The 22,898-nt window shown below is 40.7% G+C and overlaps 1 protein-coding gene across 2 annotated transcripts; it reads left to right on the top strand.

The window, feature by feature from the left end:
* Window positions 1-4,981: 4,981 nt before the first annotated feature.
* radx (RPA1 related single stranded DNA binding protein) lies at window positions 4,982-22,872 on the top strand. Of its 2 annotated transcripts, XM_020048549.2 has the most exons (16): window positions 5,053-5,070; window positions 5,833-6,080; window positions 10,281-10,423; window positions 10,852-11,044; window positions 11,206-11,314; window positions 13,399-13,499; window positions 16,300-16,419; window positions 16,526-16,621; window positions 17,974-18,141; window positions 18,241-18,383; window positions 18,896-19,050; window positions 19,176-19,223; window positions 19,326-19,462; window positions 19,683-19,961; window positions 22,091-22,273; window positions 22,524-22,872. In XM_020048549.2, the coding sequence occupies exons 2-16, from the start codon at window positions 5,927-5,929 to the stop codon at window positions 22,658-22,660; spliced, it is 2,166 nt and encodes a 721-aa protein (XP_019904108.2). In that variant the 5' UTR covers window positions 5,053-5,070; window positions 5,833-5,926; the 3' UTR covers window positions 22,661-22,872. The 2 variants fall into 2 exon arrangements, with proteins under 2 accessions (XP_010893719.2, XP_019904108.2); XM_010895417.3 differs by having other exon boundaries at window positions 4,982-6,080.
* The last annotated feature ends 26 nt before the right edge of the window (window positions 22,873-22,898 follow it).

Consider the following 22,898-nt stretch of genomic DNA (forward strand, 5'->3'; position numbering starts at 1 on the left):
ACTGTGATGCACTGTGTGTTCTGACACATTTCTATCAGCACCAGCATGAACTTTCTCAGCAATTTGAGCTACAGTAGCTCGTCTGTTGGATCGGACCACACGGGCCAGCCTTCGCTCCCCACGTGCATCAATGAGCCTTGGGCACCCATGACCCTGTCGCCAGTTCACCGCTTTTTCTTCCTTGGACCACTTTTGATAGATACTGATCACTGCAGACTGGGAACACCCCACAAGGGCTGTGGTTTTGGAGATGCTCTGACCCAGTCGTCTAGCCATCACAATTTGTCCATTGTCAAAGTTGTTCAGATACTTGCGCTTGCCCATATTTCCAGCTTTTAACACATCAACTTTGAGGACAGAATGTTCACCTGATTTGGGCTTCTTAACAGTTCGGGGTCTTCTTTGTCATATTCTTCGTTTCCAAATGTTTTCAATGTGTGACAAGTCTGGACTGCAGGCAGGCCAGTTTAGCACCCAGACTCTTTTGCTATGGAGCAATGCTGTTATAATACGTACAGAATGTGGTTTGGCATTGTCTTGCTGAAAAAAGCAAGACCTTCCCTGAAAAGGATGTCTCAATGGCAGCTTTTGTTGCTCCAAAACCTGGATATATTATTCAGCATTAATGGTGTATTCACAGATCAGGTGAGTAATGGTGGAGTATCAGTGGCGAGGGTTGACGTTATTTTATTAACTCTTTAAAAAGGTATGGTTTTAGTCTTTTCCTGAAAATTAGCAATTACTCTACATTCAAAGCTTCAAGGTGAAGCTGGCTTCACCATTTTGGTGAAAGGACAGAAAAGAGTTTTGAATGGGACTGAATAGGAGAAGCCCTCCTAGTAGGAAAGTGACTGCCAAGAGACCAGAGGTGGCAGAACAACAAAAGCCTTAGCCAGGGAAGCAGGATTTTGTCTGAAGGTAGGGAGAGACAGCTCCCCTAGTTTTGTACAAACTTCAACTGCAAGCCAGTGGAGTGAAAGTAATGGTTGAACACCGGGCTGCTGTATTTTTGATTGGTTGCTGAGCTTTGGTGGGACATGCAGAGAGCCTTGCCAACATTGATTTGTAGCAGTTCAGACTTTGAAAAGCCAAGTGTCTGGATTACAAACTACAACAAATATTGTAGAGCATAAACCTGCAAAACTGAGTCATGCAGAAAATGACAATGTGTTGTCTAGTGTCATGCTGAGATTCATTGCACTGTGAGAGGGGGATTCCGCAGCATCTTCAACTATGATGGATCTTGGAGTGCACAAGCCTTTCCCGGAGTAAAAGCAGCGCTGTCAAGGTTGAGCTTGAGGTTGTGTCCAGACAAATATATCAGCCAGGCACACAGAAATATGTGTTACCATCTGGGTGTCAAAAGGTGAGAAGGTAGTGGATAAATTTAGAAAGATTAGAAAGAAGGACCTAGAGTCAACTTCAGCAGCGTGAAGAGCTTCTGTGACAGAGGAGAGTTTTCTTGGATGAGTGACCAGTCTTGAAACCTGACCAGCAAGAATTGAGGTGATTGTTCTGAAAGAGATTATAAGAAAGTTAAAGACTGGATACAGAAGTGTTTTAAAAAGGAAAAACAAAGGGCTCAAATGTTTGATCCTGAGGAAGGGAGTTGGAACACACCCTCCGGTCCCCCTTCTTAAAAAGAGGGACCACCACCCCGGTCTGCCATCCCAGAGGCACTGTTCCCGACTGCCACACGATGCTGCAGAGGCGTGTCAACCAAGACAGCACCACAACATCCAGAGACTTGAGGTACTCAGGGCGGATCTCATCCACGCCCGATGCCTTGCCACCGAGAAGTTTCTTGACTACCTCAGTGACTTCATCCTGGGTGATGGACAAGTCTACCTCTGAGCCCTCAGCCTCTGCTTCCTCAATGGAAGACGTGACGGCGGGATTGAGGAGATTCTTGAAGTAATCCTTCCACCGCCCGATGACATCCCCAGTTGAGGTCAACAGCTGCCCACCTCCACTGTAAACAGCGTTGGTAGGGCACTGTTTCCCTCTCCTGAGGCACCGGACGGTTTGCCAGAATCTCTTCGAGGCCAGCCGATAGTCCTTCTCCATGGCCTCACCGAACTCCTCCCAGGCCCGAGTTTTTGCCTCCACAACCACCCGGGCTGTAGTCCGCTTGGCTTGCCGGTACCCGTCAGCTGCCTCAGGAGTCCCACAAGCCAACCAGGCCTGATAGGACTCCTTCAGCTTGACGGCATCCCTTACTTCCGGTGTCCACCACCGGGTTCGGGGATTGCCGCCTCGACAGGCACCGGACACCTTACGGCCACAGCTCCGAGCGGCCGCTTCGACAATGGCGGTGGAGAACATGGTCCACTCGGACTCAATATTTCCAGCCTCCCTCGGGATCCAATCGAAGCTCTGCCGGAGGTGGGAGTTAAAGATCTCTCTGACAGGAGACTCGGCCAGACGTTCCCAGCAGACCCTTACAGTATGCTTTGGTCTGCCGAGTCTGTCCAGCTTCCTTCCCTGCCATCGGATCCAACTCACCACCAGGTGGTGATCAGTTGACAGCTCTGCCCCTCTCTTCACCCGAGTGTCCAAGACATACGGCCGCAGGTCAGATGAAACGACAACAAAGTCGATCATCGACCTACGGCCTAGGGTGTCCTGGTGCAACGTGCGCTGATGGACACCCTTATGCTTGAACATGGTGTTCGTTATGGACAAACTGTGACTAGCACAGAAGTCCAATAACTGAACACCGCTCAGGTTCAGATCAGGGGAGCCGTTCCTCCCTATCATGGCCCTCCAGGTGTCACTGTCATTGCCCACGTGGGCGTTGAAGTCAACCTAATGCAAAATCTCAGGCTCCTAATGCAAAATCTCAGGCTCCAGGGTGGGGCCCCGGCTGTGCCATACCGGGCGACGTCACGGTCCTCAAAATGCTTTCCATCATAAAGGGTTTTTGAACTGCTCTTAGTCTGACCCGTCGCCCAGGACCTGTTTGCCTTGGGAGACCCTACCAGGGGCATATAGCCCCAGACAACATAGCTCCTAGGGTCACTTGGGTACTCAAACCCCTCCACCACGTTAAGGTGGCAGTTCATGGAGGAGAAACACAGCCTTAATCACAAATTGGATGACACAGAAGTTTTTTTAAGCATTAAATGTCAAGGACCAGTTGACAGCAGATAACATGTTCTAAACCCTGCCAGAGAACCGGTTTTCCACGTTGTTATGTGGACAGGGAATGCAAGATAAGAAGTGCCTGTAATAACACTAAGGAGAAGATTGTACAGGCATAGAAAACACACAGATAGTTGGCAAAACTACAATATTTTTTTTATTAGCCACAGTAAGACACTGTATTGTACAAGCCTGGTGTGAATCTTTACTGTGTGTCATCAACATGACTGGATTCGTCAAAATGAGTGAGTATTTCATACAACTCTAACTAGAAAATGTGTATAGATCACAGTCATTGTAGAACTAGCAAAATGGTAACTACTTGAATGGGTTTAAATGACTTATCTGCAATAGATAGGTAGTCCTCTACAGCTGTTTTATCAACCTTGCCAAAGCCTTTCACTCCATAAACCATCAAATTCTAATCAATGTACTCAACAGTGATGGGTTCTCAGAGAATTGCTTAGCCTGATTTAAGGCTCTTAGTATGATTTTGGTCTTATTAAACCAGATATTTTTTTTTCCTTTTCATAGTTATGTATATGAGATATTTTAAATGTTCACTAAATTGGCTGAACTTTCTTAAAACAGGTTTTTGCTTTTTCATGGTTGTGTGTGTGTGTTTATTGATTGCAAATAATATTCATGTATTCAATAATAAATTCAATCTATAACACAGAAAATTTGCAGAAAGTGAAGGGGTAAGAAGATCTTTTAAAACCACTATATTGAGCTGCATCTCTAGCGGAGAACCAAGGACTGGCGAGAAGGGGCATTTCTGGTTAGTATTTCAAAATTAAAGCAGTAATTTCAATGAAGTAGGATGGGTAAAATGTGCTGGAATGTATATCATCCTCTTCCCTCAAGAAATGAGACAATATGCACACTACTGGGTATTTCTCGAATGCTATGTTCCACTTCACATAGTCTAGATTTCTAAAAGTCAAAATAATTAACACAAACTAGTTTGTAGCCCATGTTTTAATATTGTTCTTAAAATAGTTTTAAAACATAGATTTTTCCATTAAATGATCTGTGCGTTTGCTTAAAAATTATATAAAATTGTCCATAATTACAATTAACTATCTCTAGAACGAATTATACACAGCGCAATACATTGACATGGGTGCTTTTATTTTGATGGTTTCGTCACTACCGTACGTAATGGAACGTTATGCGGCTATTACCGTTCTCCTAGCTGTAGGATATTATGCTGGCAACGCTAACTAATTATTTCTTCAAAATAAAAGCTATCACGGAAATGCATGGCAATGTGCTTAATTCGGTTAAAAAATATATTGTGCCAAATTGTACCATAGTGAGTCAAAATAGATTCTTTATACCCTAGTTAGTAATTCTCGAATGCCATGTTCCACGGCACAATGTCTAGTTTTTTTGTAAGGCAATTTGCTTAGGCCAAATTCAGGTATAGAGACTTGCACTGCAGCCAATGGAGTGGGTGGCTAAGAAAGTGCTGCTGGCTATACCTTGTATTTTCCCCCATGAAATGACACTGTAAATGGATATTTTATAACCTCATGTGTAATTCTCAAATGCGATGTTCCACGGCAAAACCTCAATTTATTTTATAAGGCAATAGGTTATAATCCGGTCTATACATCATCTGTTTAATGTCTGTTCCAATATTATTATTCATTATTTTAAACATATCTGTTTCTATGCTTTTGCTTTAAGAAAAACATATAACTTGCTTGCGAATACAATTCACATTTTTCTTTTACCGAATTAAGCACATTTCAATTATGGCTTTTATTTTGGAAAGAAAAATCTGAGTTAGTGCTGCCAGCATAATATCCTGCGGCAAGCAGAACGGTAATCAAGTTTGGGAGCAAAAGCTAGTAGTTACGGTGGAACTAGTGTAAACAATTTGTTGTACTAGGACCGCCAGAGATTCTTCATAGTTAGGTAGCTACAACGTTTCCTACTTTATTTGTCCAGGTTTTCGCATCTTCGTAAGTCATAAACCAGTTAGCTACCACAAGTGCAGTAAAAAATTGACACAGAGTTACTGTATAATTGTGTTGAATACTAGCTAGCTAACTAAATGACGACTAAGTTGAGTTTGCGGAAGTTATCCACAGCAGTACAGTACCAGCTGGTGTTGTTTTTGTTAGCTTGCTAGTGTAATCGCTTTTATTGCATTTGAACAGATACTAGCGCTAGCGTACGTTATCCTTGTTGGCATGGTAAGGTAACGTTAGCCATACGTCTGTTTAAATCTTGGCGCTAGTTAGCAGATTTGTTAGCCAGCTATGCTAGCTATCGTGTATACAAACATTTCCCGTGTGCATCGCATTTTAATTCATGAATAATGACGGAAGTTGATAACATTTTGGCTTGTTCAGAGTCAGTGACTGAAGAAAATCAGAATTATTTCTTCAGTTCTACGTTGGAACAGTTATTTACTGCTAAAACACGTACATTTAAAAGTGACAAAACTGACTCGGTAGCTGTCATCGGACTTCAGAGATATTTAACCGAAGACCAATCTGTTGTAGGACAACACCAACCTGACATTTACAGCTATGATATAACAGTGACGGATGGGGTCTGGCAGGCCAAGTGCATTCTTGACCGTGGTTTAAATTATCTGGTAGAGAAAAATATTATTCGTAGTGGAATTGAAATTAAAATCACCCAATGTTCTTTTCTTTACAACGAGAGAAGATTGGGACATGGTTGTGTCTGTATCGAGAAGATTGAATATGGTTCTCTGGAATCTGATGTTTTGCGCAAGATTAAGGACTTAGATTCCGTCCCGATGCTATCAAAGGATGGCTTTGGAAACATGGCATTGCAATGTGATGCACCTCTTCAAGTGGGTCGCAAACATTATCTGTCTCTTTGGAATAACGAGGATCCTGAAGGCAGAATATGGGTTCCAGATATTCCCCCGTCAGATGTGGTGCTGGATGGTAAGATACGAGTTTAGGTTTCTAACTTTTGCGACAAACTGCACACTTACACAGAAATTGTGATAATCAGCACCCGAGAGTACACCTGGTCCAAGACATTTCATATTTACACATTCGCCTGTTACGAAGTCCTGATAAAACGTCCTGGGTCTGCAAAGTGTCCACTTGGCGTATTGGCTTTTTGCGTGTTTAAGCTTAGTTCGGTGGCCGCTTGTGGGCGTGTGTGTTTGTCTATTCCAAAAAGTGTTTTGTTCTCAATGAAGCAAGTAGCGGTAGTAGTTCGATCCACTTATTTGAGTACAGTTAAGGATTTGGGATAATTAGTAGTGCTGTCAAACGATTTATATAATTGCTTGGGATAAATCGAATCTTATGTAGTTCATGGCGTGATCATCATTTTAGAATGTGTTCCATTGTTGCACTTAATACACACTTTTGTTTTAAAATTAGACATACTGCGCGGTTTTGTAGACTATGGACAGTGCTTGACTTGAAGTTAAATAAGATGTCATAAACAGTAGCTTACCAAATACTTGTGTTTTTATAAAATTATTCACAGTTTCAACAAAATCCATAAGGTGGGCCACTTGCATTTTGATTAGCAAAAACAGGCCTGCGTTCCCAGGCCTGCCGGGAGACATAGTCCCTCCAGCATGTCCTAGGTTTTCCCCCGGGGTCTCCTCCCGGTAGGACGGGCCCGGAACACCTTCCCAGGAAGGCGTTCAGGAGGCATCCGGAACAGATGCCCAAGCCACCTCAGCTGACCCCTCTCAATGTGGAGGAGCAGCGGCTCTACTCTGAGCTCCTCCCGGGTGACCGAGCTTCTCACCCTATCTCTAAGGGATCGCCCAGCCACCCTGCGGAGAAAGCTCATTTCGGCCACTTGTATCAGGGATCTTGTCCTTTCGGTCATGACCCAAAGCTCATGACCATAGGTGAGAGTAGGAACGTAGATTGACCGGTAAATCGAGAGCTTTGCCTTGTGGCTCAGCTCTTTCTTCACCACGACAGACCGATACATCGACCGCATTACTGCAGAAGCTGCACCGAGCCGTCTGTCAATTTCCCGTTCCATCCTTCCCTCACTCGTGAACAAGACCCCTAGATACTCCTCCACTTGAGGCAAGCACTTTCCACCAACCTGAAGTGGGCAAGCCACCCCTTTCCGACTGAGGACCATGGCCTCGGATTTGGAGGTACTGATTTTCATCCCAAACGCTTCACACTGAACAATTTTGTTTTATTCTGAAATCTACTGACCGCATTACTCCCAAATTCCAAATAAAAATGTGTAGAAATTAACATCTGGTCAAAATAACCAAACAAATATACATGTTTTCAGACCTCAAATAATGCAAAGAAAACAAATTCATATTCATTTTTCAACAACAAAATACTAATGTTTTATCTTAGGAAGAGTTTTTAAATCAATATTTGGTGCATTAACCCATCATCAATCAAGTTTTCATCAATCAATCAAATGTCTTTATGAAGCCCTTTTTACATCAACAGTTGTCACAACGTGCTTTTACAAAACACCCAGCCTTAAACCCCAAGGAGCAAACAACAGTTGTGTTGAATTCCAGTGGCTAGTGGCATGCTCTCCACCTGTCTGTCACATTGCTGTTGGGTGACTTGATGCAACCCCTGGCACAAAAATTCAAGTAGCTCTGCTTTGTTTGATCGCTTGTTACCATCCATCTTCCTCTTGATCAAATTCCAGAGGTTTTCAGTGGGGTTCAGGTCTGGAGATTGGACTGGCCATGACAGGGTCTTGATCTGGTGGTCCTCCATCCACACCTTGATGGACCTGGTTGTGTGACTTGGAGCATTGTCCTGCTGGAAAAAAACTATTCTCAGAGTTGGAGAACATTGTCAGAGCAGAAGGAAGCAGGTGTTAAGACGACCAGGTGTTGGGCAAAACTGAAAATTTGACTCGTCAGAGAAGATGACCGTACGCCGTTCCTCTATGGTCCAATCCTTATGGTCTTTTGCAAGCATCAGCCTGGCTCTTCTTTGCTTCTCATTGATGAAGGGCTTTTTTCTAGCTTTGCACAACTTCGGCCCTGCCTCTAGGAGCCTGTTTCAAACCGTCCTCGCCGTGCACTTCACCCCAGCTGCTGTTTGCCTTTCTTTTTGTGGGTCACTTGACTTCATCGGTTGTTTTTGCCCCCCTCTGCCAGTCTGTAGCTTTGTTGTCCCAAATGTCTGTTGCTTGACCTTGTTCTTATGAACCGCCATCTTTGACATTTTCAGGATGGAAGCAACCTGACACTCATTGTATCCCTCGGCCAGTAAATCCAGAATTGAACCCTTCTTTTCCTCACTCAAAGCTTTTCTTTTCAACTCTTTTGTCATGCTAAATAGTTATGTTTTTATTCAAATTACATTTGCGGTACTACTTGCACTGTTTTTGCCATCCAACTGGTCCTATTGCAAGAGGATAGTGATGAACACAGCAGTGGTTTTTATACTTTTTCTTGTTAAATTAGATTTGGTTCAGGTATATTCGATTCAACTTTATTATTATTGAACAGTACAATGAAATGCAGTTTGCATCTTACCAAAAGTGCAAATAGAGGAGTGGAGAAAAATTTACAAGTACTAGAATATGTATATACAAGTGGAATTAATAAGTGTGCAATTAATGCAAATGCATTACATATTGCAATTCTAAATGTGTGGTGGAAAATTCACTCATTTCCAGAAAATGTACAGGTATTAAATATTATGTGAGAAATAGTTTTGTCAATTCTCAATGGCATTCTGAATTTGCAATCGAGGCAAATTGAAGGAGTAAGGTAGCATGTGCAACTGAAATGCAGGGATAGCAGCAATGAGGTTCCCGAGGTAGACGTGTGTAACAATTGAAAATGCAAGTACAGTGGTAGTTCTAAATGTGCAATGTGCAGTGAGGGCAGGGTTAAGGTGCAAGTCGGCATGTGTAAATGAAATACAGGAATAGCAGCAATGACACGTGAACTGAAACATCTTATCGGACTAGTCCATTAGTGCAGAAGGTGGGCATAGTTAGTGATGGGAAGCCGCAGGGTTACAGCAGATGGAAAGAAACTGTTCCTGAGCTTACTGGTGCGAGAACAGAGAGACCTGTACCGCCTGGCTGATGGGAGGAGGGCGAACAGATTATGAGTCCCTGGTGTTTCAGTGCGCTCTACGCAGACAAGCGCTGTACGAGCGCTGCTGTGCATTTTCGTCCAGGGCTGAGGTGTTGAGACAATGAGAACTGGGGGGTGACTGCAGCCTTTAGACTTCCTGTAATCCACAATGAACTCCTTGGTTTTCTATGCATTGACGGCCAGGTTGTTATCAGCGCACCGTGCCATGTGACCTCCTCCCTTTAGGCTGCCTTGTCATTGTCACTGATCAGGCCTAGCACCATGGTGTCATCTAAAAATGTTACGATGATATTGGAGCTGTGTACAGGAACGCAGTCATGGGTGAAGAGGGAGTACAGGAGGGGGCTCAGCACGCAGCCTTGTGGAACACCGGTGTTCAGTATCAGGGTGGAGGAGGTGATGTTGTCTAACCTGACAGACTGGGGTTTGTTGGTTAGGATGTCCAAAGTCCAGTTACAGAGAGATGGGGTGAGGTCATGGAGTTTGTTGTCCAGCCTAGAGGGGATGACGTTGTTGAATGCTGAGCTAAACTCAATCTGAAAAAGCTATTTCAAGTAACGGGTTACCTGTATCATAGAACACCGAAGGTATGAAGTCTTCACTTTTACCCCAGTCCCCAATTTCTCCCTTTGCAGGGCTTAAAGGTATAGTTAGTCCTAGATTCATTTTTGGATGAAATAACACTTACCTTGAGTTGTTCTTGAAGGCCCATGAAGTAATATTTCATGAAAAGCCGCTTGCAATGCAGCTTTTGTTGCTCCTAAATTTGGACAATGCTAATATTGCTAATTCCAGGCTGGGACAAAGTTGAATAATGACTTGCTGTGAAAAATGACCTCTATGACTTAATATCCTTTGTCAGTCAGTAGACCCAAGGAATTTCGGACTTAGGAGCAGGTGATTCAGGGAATATGAAATTATGTTCACTTAGGTTGGTCTACTGTTGATAGTTTAACATCTTTCACAAATTTCTTTAAGGCTGGCTGTTATGCATCTTCAAAATTGTTTTGTATTTTTTTGGAGGGAGATAAAAAATACTCTAAATGTTGTCTTTATTCAACAGTGTCCAAGACTACGCTCCTTTGTCATCTAGAGTCATCACTTGGATGTATGTTTCAACCACTCCCCCTGTTAGTGAGGGTGATACATAAATCAAGACTGCGGTATTATGGAAAGCCTGGACTCAAGATTGAGTACCCATATCAGGTGAGGCATAAAGTTGTGAATATATGCAGCCAGAATTAGGTATGTTACTTTTCAATATTATGTTTCAAGTTTCCTGTCAAATAGTTTTCAGTAATGTAACTTTTGGATTACTCAAACTCCGTAGTCTAACTTTCAATACATACGTTATCTGATTATTCAGTACTCATGTACACTCAGTGTGATCAGATTACGTTCACTTGCTTTCTACTTCAATCACAATATGTTTGGATTTATTAACCTACTCTTGTTTGTGTTTTTTTCCTCATGTTGAAAAATAAATGCAACTTAGCAAGACTAGGATTCAAATGCTGCTCGCGGATTAGTCCAGGGCCCACGGAGGGTGATGCAATTGGCCACCACTGTCCAGTTTTTGACAGGTGGTAATTAATAATGGTTGCCTTGCCTCGTTGTGTTTTTCCATGATCCAGGCCTACTTTGAGGTTGCAGACCAGAGTGGCACCATGTCCCTTGTCCTGTGGAATGAGTTGTGCCTGGAATGGTACCAGAGACTGAATGTTGGAACTGTGCTTTACCTGCAAAACTACTCCATCAAGCAGAGCTATCAAAACAGGTCACGACCTCACATAGATAACCACAGGATGAAGAGCTTTCACTCAGTAGGTACTGAACTCAACCTTGTCATTCGCAATTCTGTAAATAATACATATGTAAATAATACTCAAAATGAGATTTATTGTCATTTTGAGAGATCTTTATCTTCTTTTGAGTACTATGCATAACTGTTCATTTTACAATGAAAGTTTACTTTTCCTGTCTTGCAGAAGTTTGTCTGAATCCATGGAATCCCACTGCAGTTCTTACTGTGGTTCCAGCTAAGAGTGTACCATCTCAATGGGGCTTGCCTGAGGTTTCCTACAACTTCACTACTAGGTTGGTTCATTACCATTGTTTTTTCATTTTTGCCTGTTATCACATTTCTGTTGTTGTGACTTGAAATTTTAAAGCTGTGAGACTTCTGTGCAACAGGTGGCATTTGCAGAGAACATTGAGGCAGTAGTCAATAGACAATTCTGTTAGAATTTTGAGTTTGTTTTGTCTGAGTGCCCTTTGACCAATAACAATGCAGTGCATTATTGAACATTTTGCTAGTGTTATCAAACAATGAGCTATCAAACAATAATAATCACTGTTAATCACGTAATCTTCTGTAGCATATCGCAATTAATCACCATTTTCATCACCATTGAAATTTGGCCCTAAATAAACTATTTTCTGGTTTAACAGTAGTGCATTAAGTTGAACACATTCAGATTTTTATAGTAAACTATGGACACCGCTTGACTTTATTAAATAAGTTCAGGAGCTGTCTTTTGTCAAGTCAGCCCATTAGACTAGGGTGTTTTAAATTCCTTTGCTGTTTTCTCATCCCATAGTTCTCCAATATCCTACCACTGAGCTTTTGGTCATGTAGAAAAACTGCTGTTAGGCTACTATATAAACCATATCATATGGAGAGCTGCTGTGCAGGCATTTCATCCAACCCTGAATTACAACTAAGCTTTTCAAGGTATTTGCTTAGCTTAGGCTAGCAAATAATAAAGGCAGTGACTTTTGTGTTGTGCAGGTAAATGGGGATGCAAAGCCAGTTCAAAAACTGTAAAAAAAAAATCCTGAATGTTCTGTATTATGAATCTTTTATTCTAATATTTTGAGATACTGGATTTTTGATTTCCATGAGCTGTAGGCCATAATCACCAAGATTGAAATCAAAAGGGCTTGAAATATTTCACTTGTAATGAATCTAGAATATATGATGTCTTTTTCATTTAAATTACGGAAAAAATTTACATTTCCACAATATTCGTTTTTTTTTTTAGATGCTCGCAAAAGCAGCACACAACGGTTGCAAATATCGATAGCCAGGAACCACATTAGAAGAAAATACCATTGTTTCAAAGGAACATTTGCCAAAACACTCAAATTGTGTCAGAATAAATTCTATCACAAAACTACTCACATTGTTTCAAGACCACAGGCAGTAAATGCTGTCATCTCTAGTAGGCAACAATAAAATAATTATTAAAGAAATGTCAGGTACCCAATACTTCCAATTGCAATGTCATTACATTTGTTTATACCACATAACCAGTGATCTAAATGTGAAATAAATTTGAACGAGAGAGCACCCAAAGCAAGCTGTAGATGGAAAAGTCCACTCACCATTAAGAATAATTTAAATAAGTCCATTCTCCTGTCCTTCCTTATGAAATGGATAATGGCAGATTCATATAGATTGACTTTTGATAATACATTTTAAATAATTTATTTTTTGATTGAGATCAAAGCTGACAGCCCGGCCATTGTCACATACACTCATTGCAATAAAGCTAGCCAGCTAGATAGGCTCAAGCATGAGAAAACAAGGTATGACTCGCTATTGGCTTTGAGTGACATGTACTCGGGCTCTCTAGAGCAGAGGTGTCAAACCGGTTCCATGGAGGGCCGAGTTTCTGCCGGTTTTTGCTGTTGAAATTGAAGTCAATGACATTGGCTGGTGCCTTCTATAATAGCCTGAGGGCCTAGCCAATGAGCGTTGATCCCAGCTAGATTATTTCTACCAAGTGAGTACAAAAGATATATTCTGATTGGATATTTTTTTCTCTTGTATATTAACCCTTGTTTTTCCCAACACAAACTGAATAAATGCAATGGGATGATCATTACTGTTAAGACAAAAAAGATTAAATCAATGGAAACAGAATTCAAAATTGTAGTAGATAGAAAAAAATCTGTATATATTTTTATCTGTAGGCCGTCTCTGAGGGTGTAGAGAGCCTTGATGGTTCCCCACTGTTAACACCTAAGTGTGTGCAAGCATTTAAATATATTCACTTCAGTGGGATTGACTCACCCAAGTGGTTTGAAATATAAAAGGATGTGTATTTAATTGTGTAATTTAATTAAAATGTGAGTAATTCTTTCCAAAATTACTTATTTTTCTGTTCTTCTTTTAGATCAGAGTTGGAGAGCTTGCTGAACAATTCTGTGTGTGATGTCATAGGTTTGGTTACTTTTGTGAGTCGGGTGGAGAGAATCAGGAGTAAGGGGAACAAAGGTAAGAGGTGTTCATGAGGCTTTATTCCAGGGGTCGGACAAAGTATGATATACTGTTCTAATTGTGTTGGTAATCAGTTTCTAATTACCATAAGGCACCTTAGGGGTTTGTTGTGTATAAGGCCAATATACAATATGTGGTTAAGAACTCCAGACACATGTAGCTATACGCCGCTTGTGCCTTAATTTACCCTCTTGTGTATATATATATAATTTATTAGTGGAAAAATTTATAACATTTCTGTTATACATTTTTTATTCTGATATTTTGAGATACTGGATTTTTGATTTCCATGAGCTGTAAGCCACAATCATCAACACTGAAACGATAAAGGCTTGAAATATTTCACTTTGTGTAATTCATCTAGAATATATGATGTCTTTTTCATTTGAATTACGGAAAAAAGTAAGTGATTTCTTTAAAAATCACTTTAGTCATGTTGACAGACACCTATAGCATACTCCAAAGGCAAACACAGTGCCTAGCATTACAAATAGATGGCTTTCTTATGCATAAATTATGTGATGGAATACTCATGACTAACAAGAAAAACGTCTCGAGCCAACTTCCAATACTTTGGGTGCAATGAAATAGAGGTACTCATAAGTTTGCATACCCTGGCTGAAATTGTGAAATTTTGGCATTGATTTTGAAAATATGACTGATCATGCAAAAATGTAATGATCGTGATCAAATGAAGCCATTTATTATCACAGTTGTTTGGCTCCTTTTTAAATCATAATGATAACAGAAATCACCTAAATCACCCTGATCACCCTGGCCTTGTTACAGACACACAAGGTGACACACAGGTGAAAATGGCAATTAAAGGTGAATTTTCCAGACCTGTGGCTTTTTAAATTGCAATTAGTGTCTGTGTATAAGTAGTCAATGAGTTTGTTAGCTCTCATGTGGATGCACTGAGCAGGCTAGATACTGAGCCATGGGGTGCAAAAAAGAACTCTCAAAAGGCCTGCGTAACAAGGTAATGGAACTTTAAAAAGGAAAAGGATGAAAAAAGATATCCAAAGCCTTCCAAAGCCAATGCGAGTCAGCACTGTTAAATTACCTATTAAGAAGTGGAGAATGTGTGGATCTCTTGATACCAAGCCAAGGTCAGGATGACCAAGAAATATTTCAGCTGAAACTGCCAGACGAATTGTTCGGATACAAAGAAAAACTGGCAGGAGAAATACAGGCTGCTCTCGAATAAGGCGGTGTGGTTGTTTCAAGGATCGCAATACAACAGTACTTGAAAAAAAATTTTTGCTGCATGGTCGAGTTGCCAGAAATAAGCCTTTATTGCACCAATGCCACAAAAAAGCCTGGTTACAATATGCCCGACAACACTTTGACACACCTCACAGCTTCTGGCACACTGTAATTTGGAGTGACAAGATCAAATAGTTTTATGGTCACAACCATAAGCTCTATGTTTGGAGAGGGGTCAACAAGGCCTATAGTTAACAGAATACCATCCCCATGGTGAAGCATAGTGGTGGCTCACTGATGTTTTGGGGGTGTGTGAGCTCTAAAGGCACAGGGAATCTTGTGAAAATTGATGGCAAGATGAATGCAGAATGTTATCAGAAAATACTGGCAGACAATTTGCATTCTTCTGCGCAAAAGCTGTGCATGGGACGCTCTTGGATTTTCCAGCACGACAATGACCCTAAGCACAAGGACAAGTTGAACCTCCAGTGGTTACAGCAGGAAAAGTTGAAGGTTCTGGAGTGGCCAACAGTCTCCTGACCTTAATATAATCGAGCCAGTCTGGGGAGATGTCAAACCTGCGGTTCATGCCAGACGAACAATGACTTTGCATGACCTGGAGGCATTTTGCCAAGACGAATGGGCAGCTATACCACCTGCAAGAATTCGGGGCCTCATAGACAACTATTACAAAAGACTGCACACTGTCATTGATTCTGAAGGGGGCAATACACAGTATTAAGAACCAAGGGTATGCAGACTTTTTCTTTGTTGCCATGTTTTGTTTTATGATTGTGCCATTATGTTATGACCTACAGTTGAATGGCAATCCCATAAGAAATAAAAGTCATGTGTTTTGCCTGCTCACTTATGTTTTCTTTACAAATGGTACATGTATTACCAATTCTCCAAGGGTATGCAAACTTTTGAGCACCACAGTACACGCACACACACTGAAGTTTAAGCTGTGAATTTAGCTATACTTCAGTTGTTCAATTTCCAATCTAAACTTAAAATTTCGAACTTTCCTTCTAATTACAGAAGTTTTGTTCCTTACCTTTTTTCCACTGTTAGTGCTGTCTATAAAAAAAACTTGATCGCGATTGAAACTTCCATAGTTTATCCTGATTAATTGCAATTTTGGAACGTGTTCAAATTTGTATAAATGAACAGTGTTCTGTTTAAAAAGCAATGCATTATGTTAAGGACAAGGTTCTATAGTCAACTATCGACATTGTTTGATTTGAAATGAAATTAGTGCAGGAGCTGTCTTTTTATCAGTAGCTGTTAGCAGGATGAGTGATTCATGCGTAGGCTATTCTCCATTGAAAAAAGTTCATGTGAAGTGCTCTGGACAACTCCACCACAAGCCTGGCCAATAAAGTTACACTGTTGCAAATCAATAAGTGACAGCTCCCGCTCATGGCTAGCACTAATGATGGACGATTCGGAAGCTTAAACAAGAATAAGGAACAGTGTTAAGATTTGTATTTATTAATCGGATGTGTTAACGCGTTAACTTTGACAGCACTCCTATATGGTAAATCTGGTGAATAGGTATTATAAATGCCGTATTTTTCTTTTGCAGGCCCAGAGAAATATTGGACCTACCGCTGGGTTCATGCAGTGGATGGAACGTCCAGCATTCCTTTCATTTTGGAGATTTATGCTTCTTCGCAACCAGAAATATTTAATGGGATATACCCAAGTACTGTTTACTATAGTACAGTAATAACATAATACAAACAATTCCATTGGTAAACAGCAGCAGAACTCTCCTAATTGAAATTATGAAAAATGTTTACCCATTGCAGTGACATACCTGGTCTGCACTCAGATGAGGAAATGTCAAGACCAAGACTCACTGCCGTACCTCACCAGCAGCTGTGAGACACAGATATTCACCACAGGTAGAGTTCTTGTTATTTGCAATGAAACATTTGTGGCAATGTGCGCATAAAACAACGGATGTGGGCTTAGAGTTAAATACTTTGCTCCAGCTCATCCTCGTAGAGCAGAATAAATTAAAACTGTTGATACAAAAGTAGATAAATTAAATTAATAAACATACAGTGGATATAAAAAGTCTACACACCCCTTTGAAAATGCCAGGTTAAATCATGTCAGAACTTTTTCCACTTTTAATGTGACCTATAATGTAAACAATTATATTGAAAAACTAAGTTAAAAATAAAAACCTTACAATGAAAACTTTTTCTTCAGCTGGAACCAGGGCCTTAGTCAGGGTGGGGGGAATTATGAACAGTTCCAAATACCAGGCAATTTTGGGACAAACCCTTCAGGCGTCCGTTAGAAAGCTGAAGAGGAAGTTCACCTTTCAGCACGACAACGACCCAAAGCACACATCCAAATCCACAAAAGCATGGCTTCACCAGAAGAAGATGAACGTTTTGGAATGGCCCAGCCAGAGCCTAGGCCTGAATCCAATTGAACATCTGTGGGGTGATCTGAAGAGGGCTGTGCACAGGATGTCCTCGCAATCTGACAGATTTGGAGAGCTTTTGCAAAGAAGAGTGGGCAAATATTGCCACGTGAAGATGTGCCATGCGAATAGACTCCTACCCAAAAAAACTGAGTGCTGTAATAAAATCAAAAGGTGCTTCAACAAAGTATTCGTTTAAGGGTGTGCACACTTAAAAAACCAGGTATTTATTTATTTTTCCTAAAAGATTTCAGTTTGTTTTTCAATTGAATTGTTCATGTTATAGGTCACATTAAAGGTGGAAAATGTTCTGACATTATTTTATCTTTGTCTCATTCTTTTACATCACAAGAACCTGGCATTTTAACAGGGGTGTGTAGACTTTTTATATCCACTGTAGCAGCAAAATAACAGACACTGTAATTACAAAGAACACAGTTATTCTTAGCTCCAACTCTCCAGTGACCACAGACAAGCCCCTCTTGCCCAGTATTCCAACGTTGTTCCAATGTTATTTCCTTTCTGCACAACATTTTTTTTGTAGTTTCTCGCAAGGTCTTCCAACCTGTCTCCATGTCTTATCTGACCAATACTGTCTCAGAAATAAACATTTACCCTAAGAGCATGACAATGTTTCCCTTTTGAATTACTTGGGTCCCCAAACCATAGTCTGCAGGTCCAATCTCACCTTTATATTAGGAATTGACATTGCTTTCCTTTCCTTGACTCAATAAATTTGACTGATGGACAGTACTAGGAGATGATGCTAAGATATTTTTTGTAAGTAGTTAATCTTGACCATATGTAGTTTTCCCTTAGGATATCACAAGGGCCAGCCCTATGTGTTAGACAATAGAGTGAAAAGCTTTATCCAGTGGACCAAGACTCTGAAGGACACCGTCATGATGAAGAAAACTGTTGTTGGTGGCCATTACAGCTTTCCTCATGCCCCTCAAATCTTCACACAGTCCCTGGCAGACGGATCAGGTGAATTGAAGAAACCTCTTCAAGAAGAAATTATCTTTATCTGTAATATGCACTACTGTTTGTTTGCTTTTGTGTTTTCATAATTATTTTCCCTCTCAGCACAAGTTCCTCTAGTTGCTGCAGTTGACCTGAAGAGGGAGATAGAGAGTCTGCGTTATCGTGAGCACAAGCGGTTGGCAATCCAAGGACAGATCAAGGCTGTGCAGTATATGATATGGCCAGAGGAGGCATTGTCGGACCAGGTAGGCTTTATGGACACACTTAATTTAACACTATTATACTCTCTTCCTGAAGAATATGCTGGTTTTTTTTTTTTTACTTTAAGAAAGATGAAATACATGCACAGCAAAAATCGTCAATTGTCTGTACAGAACTCCAAGAATTTGTATTATTTTACATGTTAATTAACTGTTTATTTTGCACAGGTAAGTTGAGTAACACCCGTTTAATATCTGACAGACTGCACTCTGTGCAAGTCATTGTCCCCTTCACAAACAAGGCACACTTCTACCTGATCTTCAGGACAGATTTTAGACCTGACCTTTAGACCCGAAGTAAGTGGAGTGTAAGTAAGTGGGAGTGCCCCCATTGGCTCCCCAACACCACTTTCTGAAGGGTTTGGTCTCTTATCAAGGGACTGACTAGGACTGACCCTGCATAACTTCAGACACTGGCCAGTAGTGAGATGCAGAATGATAGGCTGTTAAAAAATGTTTTACTGATAATGTAGAATGTAACGTCTGGTTCTCTCTAGCAAATGTTTCAGTCAGGGGTTGGGAATATTATGGATGTACCCGACCCACCCAGTGGTCAGAAGACTATAGAAGTGACTGAGATAAGCCAAAACACTGTGCCCTCTGGTGTGCAGAGCTCGTCTAGTACACGGAAAAGGAAACAACCCAGGAAAAGGTGAGTTTTAATTCCTAAATTAAGGGTAGGACATTCAGATTTGTACACTTTTTGTACAGCATTTGAAATTCGGACAATGTCAAATATACAAATACAATGTTTTACAATGATCTGTTCTCTTTTAGAAAGATGATGCGTTGCTACCTTCCTCATGCCAGGATTGACAAGAACAGGTAACAAAACATCTATGCTCCATCATCTGATTAATCATTTCTATATGCCCATCAGTGACCCAACCAGTATATCAGTTCAAACTGAAAGCTCTGTCTCTTTAGTGAGGCTGGCCAAGACTTTACTGAAGAGGAGCCAGGTGAACAGGAAGAGCAGAGTGATCCAGGAACAGAGGAAGACATTGGTACAATAGAAAACAACCCAGATCAAACCATAGCCAGTGGACTACAAGTTCCATCAGGTATAAGAGTGCTATGCCACATGAATGTGTGATCTCCGTTATCTATCTGGCCACGCATCCATTTCTTTCTATATGGCTTAATCATGGCTAGAGCATTCAGGGGACTGGCCTGAGATATTAACTATGCTGTTTCAGTCTGAAATGGAATCTGCTCATAACATCGATAAGGAATGTAACAACAATGCTTGTCACTTTGTCCGTTCTGTATTTTGTTTTTAAGAAATTCCACAAAGTGAAGGCAATACTGGAGTGAGAGCTGTTGCAAACTGTTACACATCGTGGGAAAGCAGCTCATGGCAGGAGCAGAAAAAAGAAGTGTCTGAGTATTTGCGTCCTGGTGGTGTATACCTGGAGAGCCTTTCTCAGAGATTCAGATTTGATGACAAGAACATTTTGCTGCAGCAGAGTAACCTCCATGCTGCCAGGTGGACTCCAGAGGAAACTGCACACACCCTCTCACCAGTAGCCTGCAAAGGATACTACAGAATCACAATATTAGGTAATGTATAATTGATTTATGCCAGTTACTACTTTATCATGCATTCCATTTATTTACTACATTTCTCTCATTTGCCTTTAGTAAATCAGTGAGTTCATGGTTTTCGAAGGTGAAAGTAAGCTGGTCAGTAATTAGTGTTGTGTTCATGGTTTAGCCCATGGGTCTCGTGGAGTGCAATTGGCCAGCACTAGGGATGGGTATGGTTTTTTGAATATTCAAAATAAAGTATTTGAATATTTGTGAGTATTCATTCAGGAAATGTTCAAATAAAAAAGCAGAACTAGTTGTGTGGTAGTACAGTAAGACAGGTGCAATACATGCTGTTGGCAAGTCAATGACAGATCACTGATTCAAGGGAAGATGGAATAAGTTTATGTAACCAAGGGTTACTGCCTAAAATGATTTGGCTACAAAACACATACAATTAAGCTGTTGAATCTAAAGATGGTGGGAAGTGCAATAAATAGTTACGTGAATAGCATATAGTTGGCAAGCTTAGTCACTAATAGTGCTGTCACAATTATATAATTACCTGATCGCGATTACTTGAGCCAGATCGCAATTATTTTATAGACAATGATCTTTTAACGATTTTTTTGCACAGTATTAATGAGTGTTTTTTGGGCCAAAAGTTTTTAGGCAAATGTTAGATATGTCTCAACAAATACCATACAAATTATGTCCTTTTCCATCAGTTAGGATGTCTAGGCCATGGGAGCAGAAGAGCGTTTGACAATTCTGCAGATAGTTATAGGTGCAGATCATTTCCTGAAACTCGTTTTCTTCTTTATTTCTGTATGTTTAAACCTTTATTTCTGTTTAGAAGTTTAGAATTGTTTTGCTATTCACATTAATGTAATTTCACAACATTATTATTTAATAGACAAACTCGTTTCAGTCGCTTGTCTATTGCATCAACTCTGATCGACAAAAAGAAAAATACACTCACATGTGTGAAATATTTTCACTAATTGTAAGTTGAATTTTGTAATTTCCAACCATATTTCCTAATAAGATGATACGCATTAAAATGATACCACGTGTATTTGTACACTATTATTAGACTTAGACTATAATAGTGGCATAACATTTACAATATAGACAATTAAATAATTGATTGCAATTATTTGTGCGACAATTAATAGTCACCTAAATTGTCCTAATAGTGACAGCCCTAGTTACTAATACAATTTGAATACTATATGTTAGTATTCAAATAGGAAAATACTGTCCTATGTACATCCCTAGACGGCACTATCCAGGTTTTGTGGGGTTAGTAATCAAATGTCTGCTTTTCCTCGTTGCGCTCTAGCAACTCCTTGTTCATTCAGTGTAGAAGGCAGGAGAGTGTTTTCATTCCAGTGTATAATAATTCTGGTTTAGACCAGTGTTTATTTTGTTAACAGAAATTGTAACATGCTTGGGCATCTTTTTCGGATGCCTCCGGAACGCCTTCCTTGGAAGGTGTTCTGGTCCCATCCCACCGGGAGGAGACCCCGGGGAAGACCTAGGACACGCTGGAGGGACTATGTCTCCCGGCTGGCCTGGGAACGCCTCGGTGTCCCCCCGGGAAGAGCTAGAGGAAGTGTCTGGGGAGAGGGAAGTCTGGGCATCCCTGCTTAGACTGCTGCCCCCGCGACCCGGCCCCAGATAAGCGGAAGAAGATGGATGGATGGATGGAAATTGTAACATGAAATAGCTGCCAAAATTACACTGGTCTAGACTTCATTGAAGAAGCAGCGTAATGACAACCTGAACGGCATCAGATGTGTTTCAGAAAGACCTGTCCACTGAGAGTTCTTGCGAGGAAGCTGGGCCTTAGTCATAAATGTAATATCACATAACTGGGGGCAAAAACTGGGTGAAAGTCAATAATAAATACTACTACAAAATGCAGGGGGGGGGGGCAAAATGAACACAAGTTTTTCAAAGACCGATGAGTGGCGAGTACTGAGACCTTTTATGGTCATCAGTGAATAGACACGTCAATCAATTTAGGCTACAAGTGGTTTTATTGACAATCTCTGGAGGTCATTCTTTCATCAAATGTTGGTTCCACGGTTTTAGATGCTGGACCAATGTACACGTGTTACCTCTTAAAGTCAAACAATACCAATACTTTCTTGCAGGTATAAACCAGCAGATGGCCATTGATGCTGCCTTTGTTCCTGTGATGTCATCTGGGGACCCCAGATCCTTAGGTCTACCTCAAGACCCCCATGACAACACTCTTCTGTCTTGCCTGTCTTCAGGCTTCATCTGCCCTCTCACAGACCCCCTGTTCCAGAATGAGGCTGCTCTCCCTGAACCAGGTAAACCAGTGGATAGATGAGGAAGTGCGGAGGGGCTAACGCGTACTTCTGGGAGTTAGTTATGAGACCCTGCTTTAAGCTGAGGCAGAAACTTTGTGCTATTTTCAAGTTGATTACATTGTATGGATCACGATCTGTTCGCAGGTATATCATTTCATATTTCCTAATGTTAACCATCACAGGTTTTTTTTAACTATTAGACTCAGTTGACTTAAAAGAGCATTTACAGGATTTCATTATTTTTTTTCAGAGGAGATTTTGGCAACTGCTGAGGAGCTGAAAGACACAAATTTTGTGTTGATCATTGACCTCTGCCACCTGGGAGGAGAGAAAGTAGAGCTTCTCATTACCAAGGTGTATAGAATGACAGACATTGCTTTAGTATAGATATTGGACTGCATTATGTGTTGTCTTGTCAAACAACTATGAAATACTTTTATTTTTTTAACATGATAAGCCAGACATTTGTTAATGTTTATAATACTGGAGATATGTTTGTTGCTATTGTTTCAGTCAATTGTCTTTTTTAAACGGGGGTTTTGAATATCTTGAGAAAAGTATTTAAATATCAAATACAAATAAAATGCAAATGTCCACAACCATTTGTTCTATTGTTTTCCATATT

This window comes from Esox lucius, chromosome 7 (assembly GCF_011004845.1).
Source record: "Esox lucius isolate fEsoLuc1 chromosome 7, fEsoLuc1.pri, whole genome shotgun sequence".
Classification (NCBI taxonomy): domain Eukaryota; kingdom Metazoa; phylum Chordata; class Actinopteri; order Esociformes; family Esocidae; genus Esox; species Esox lucius.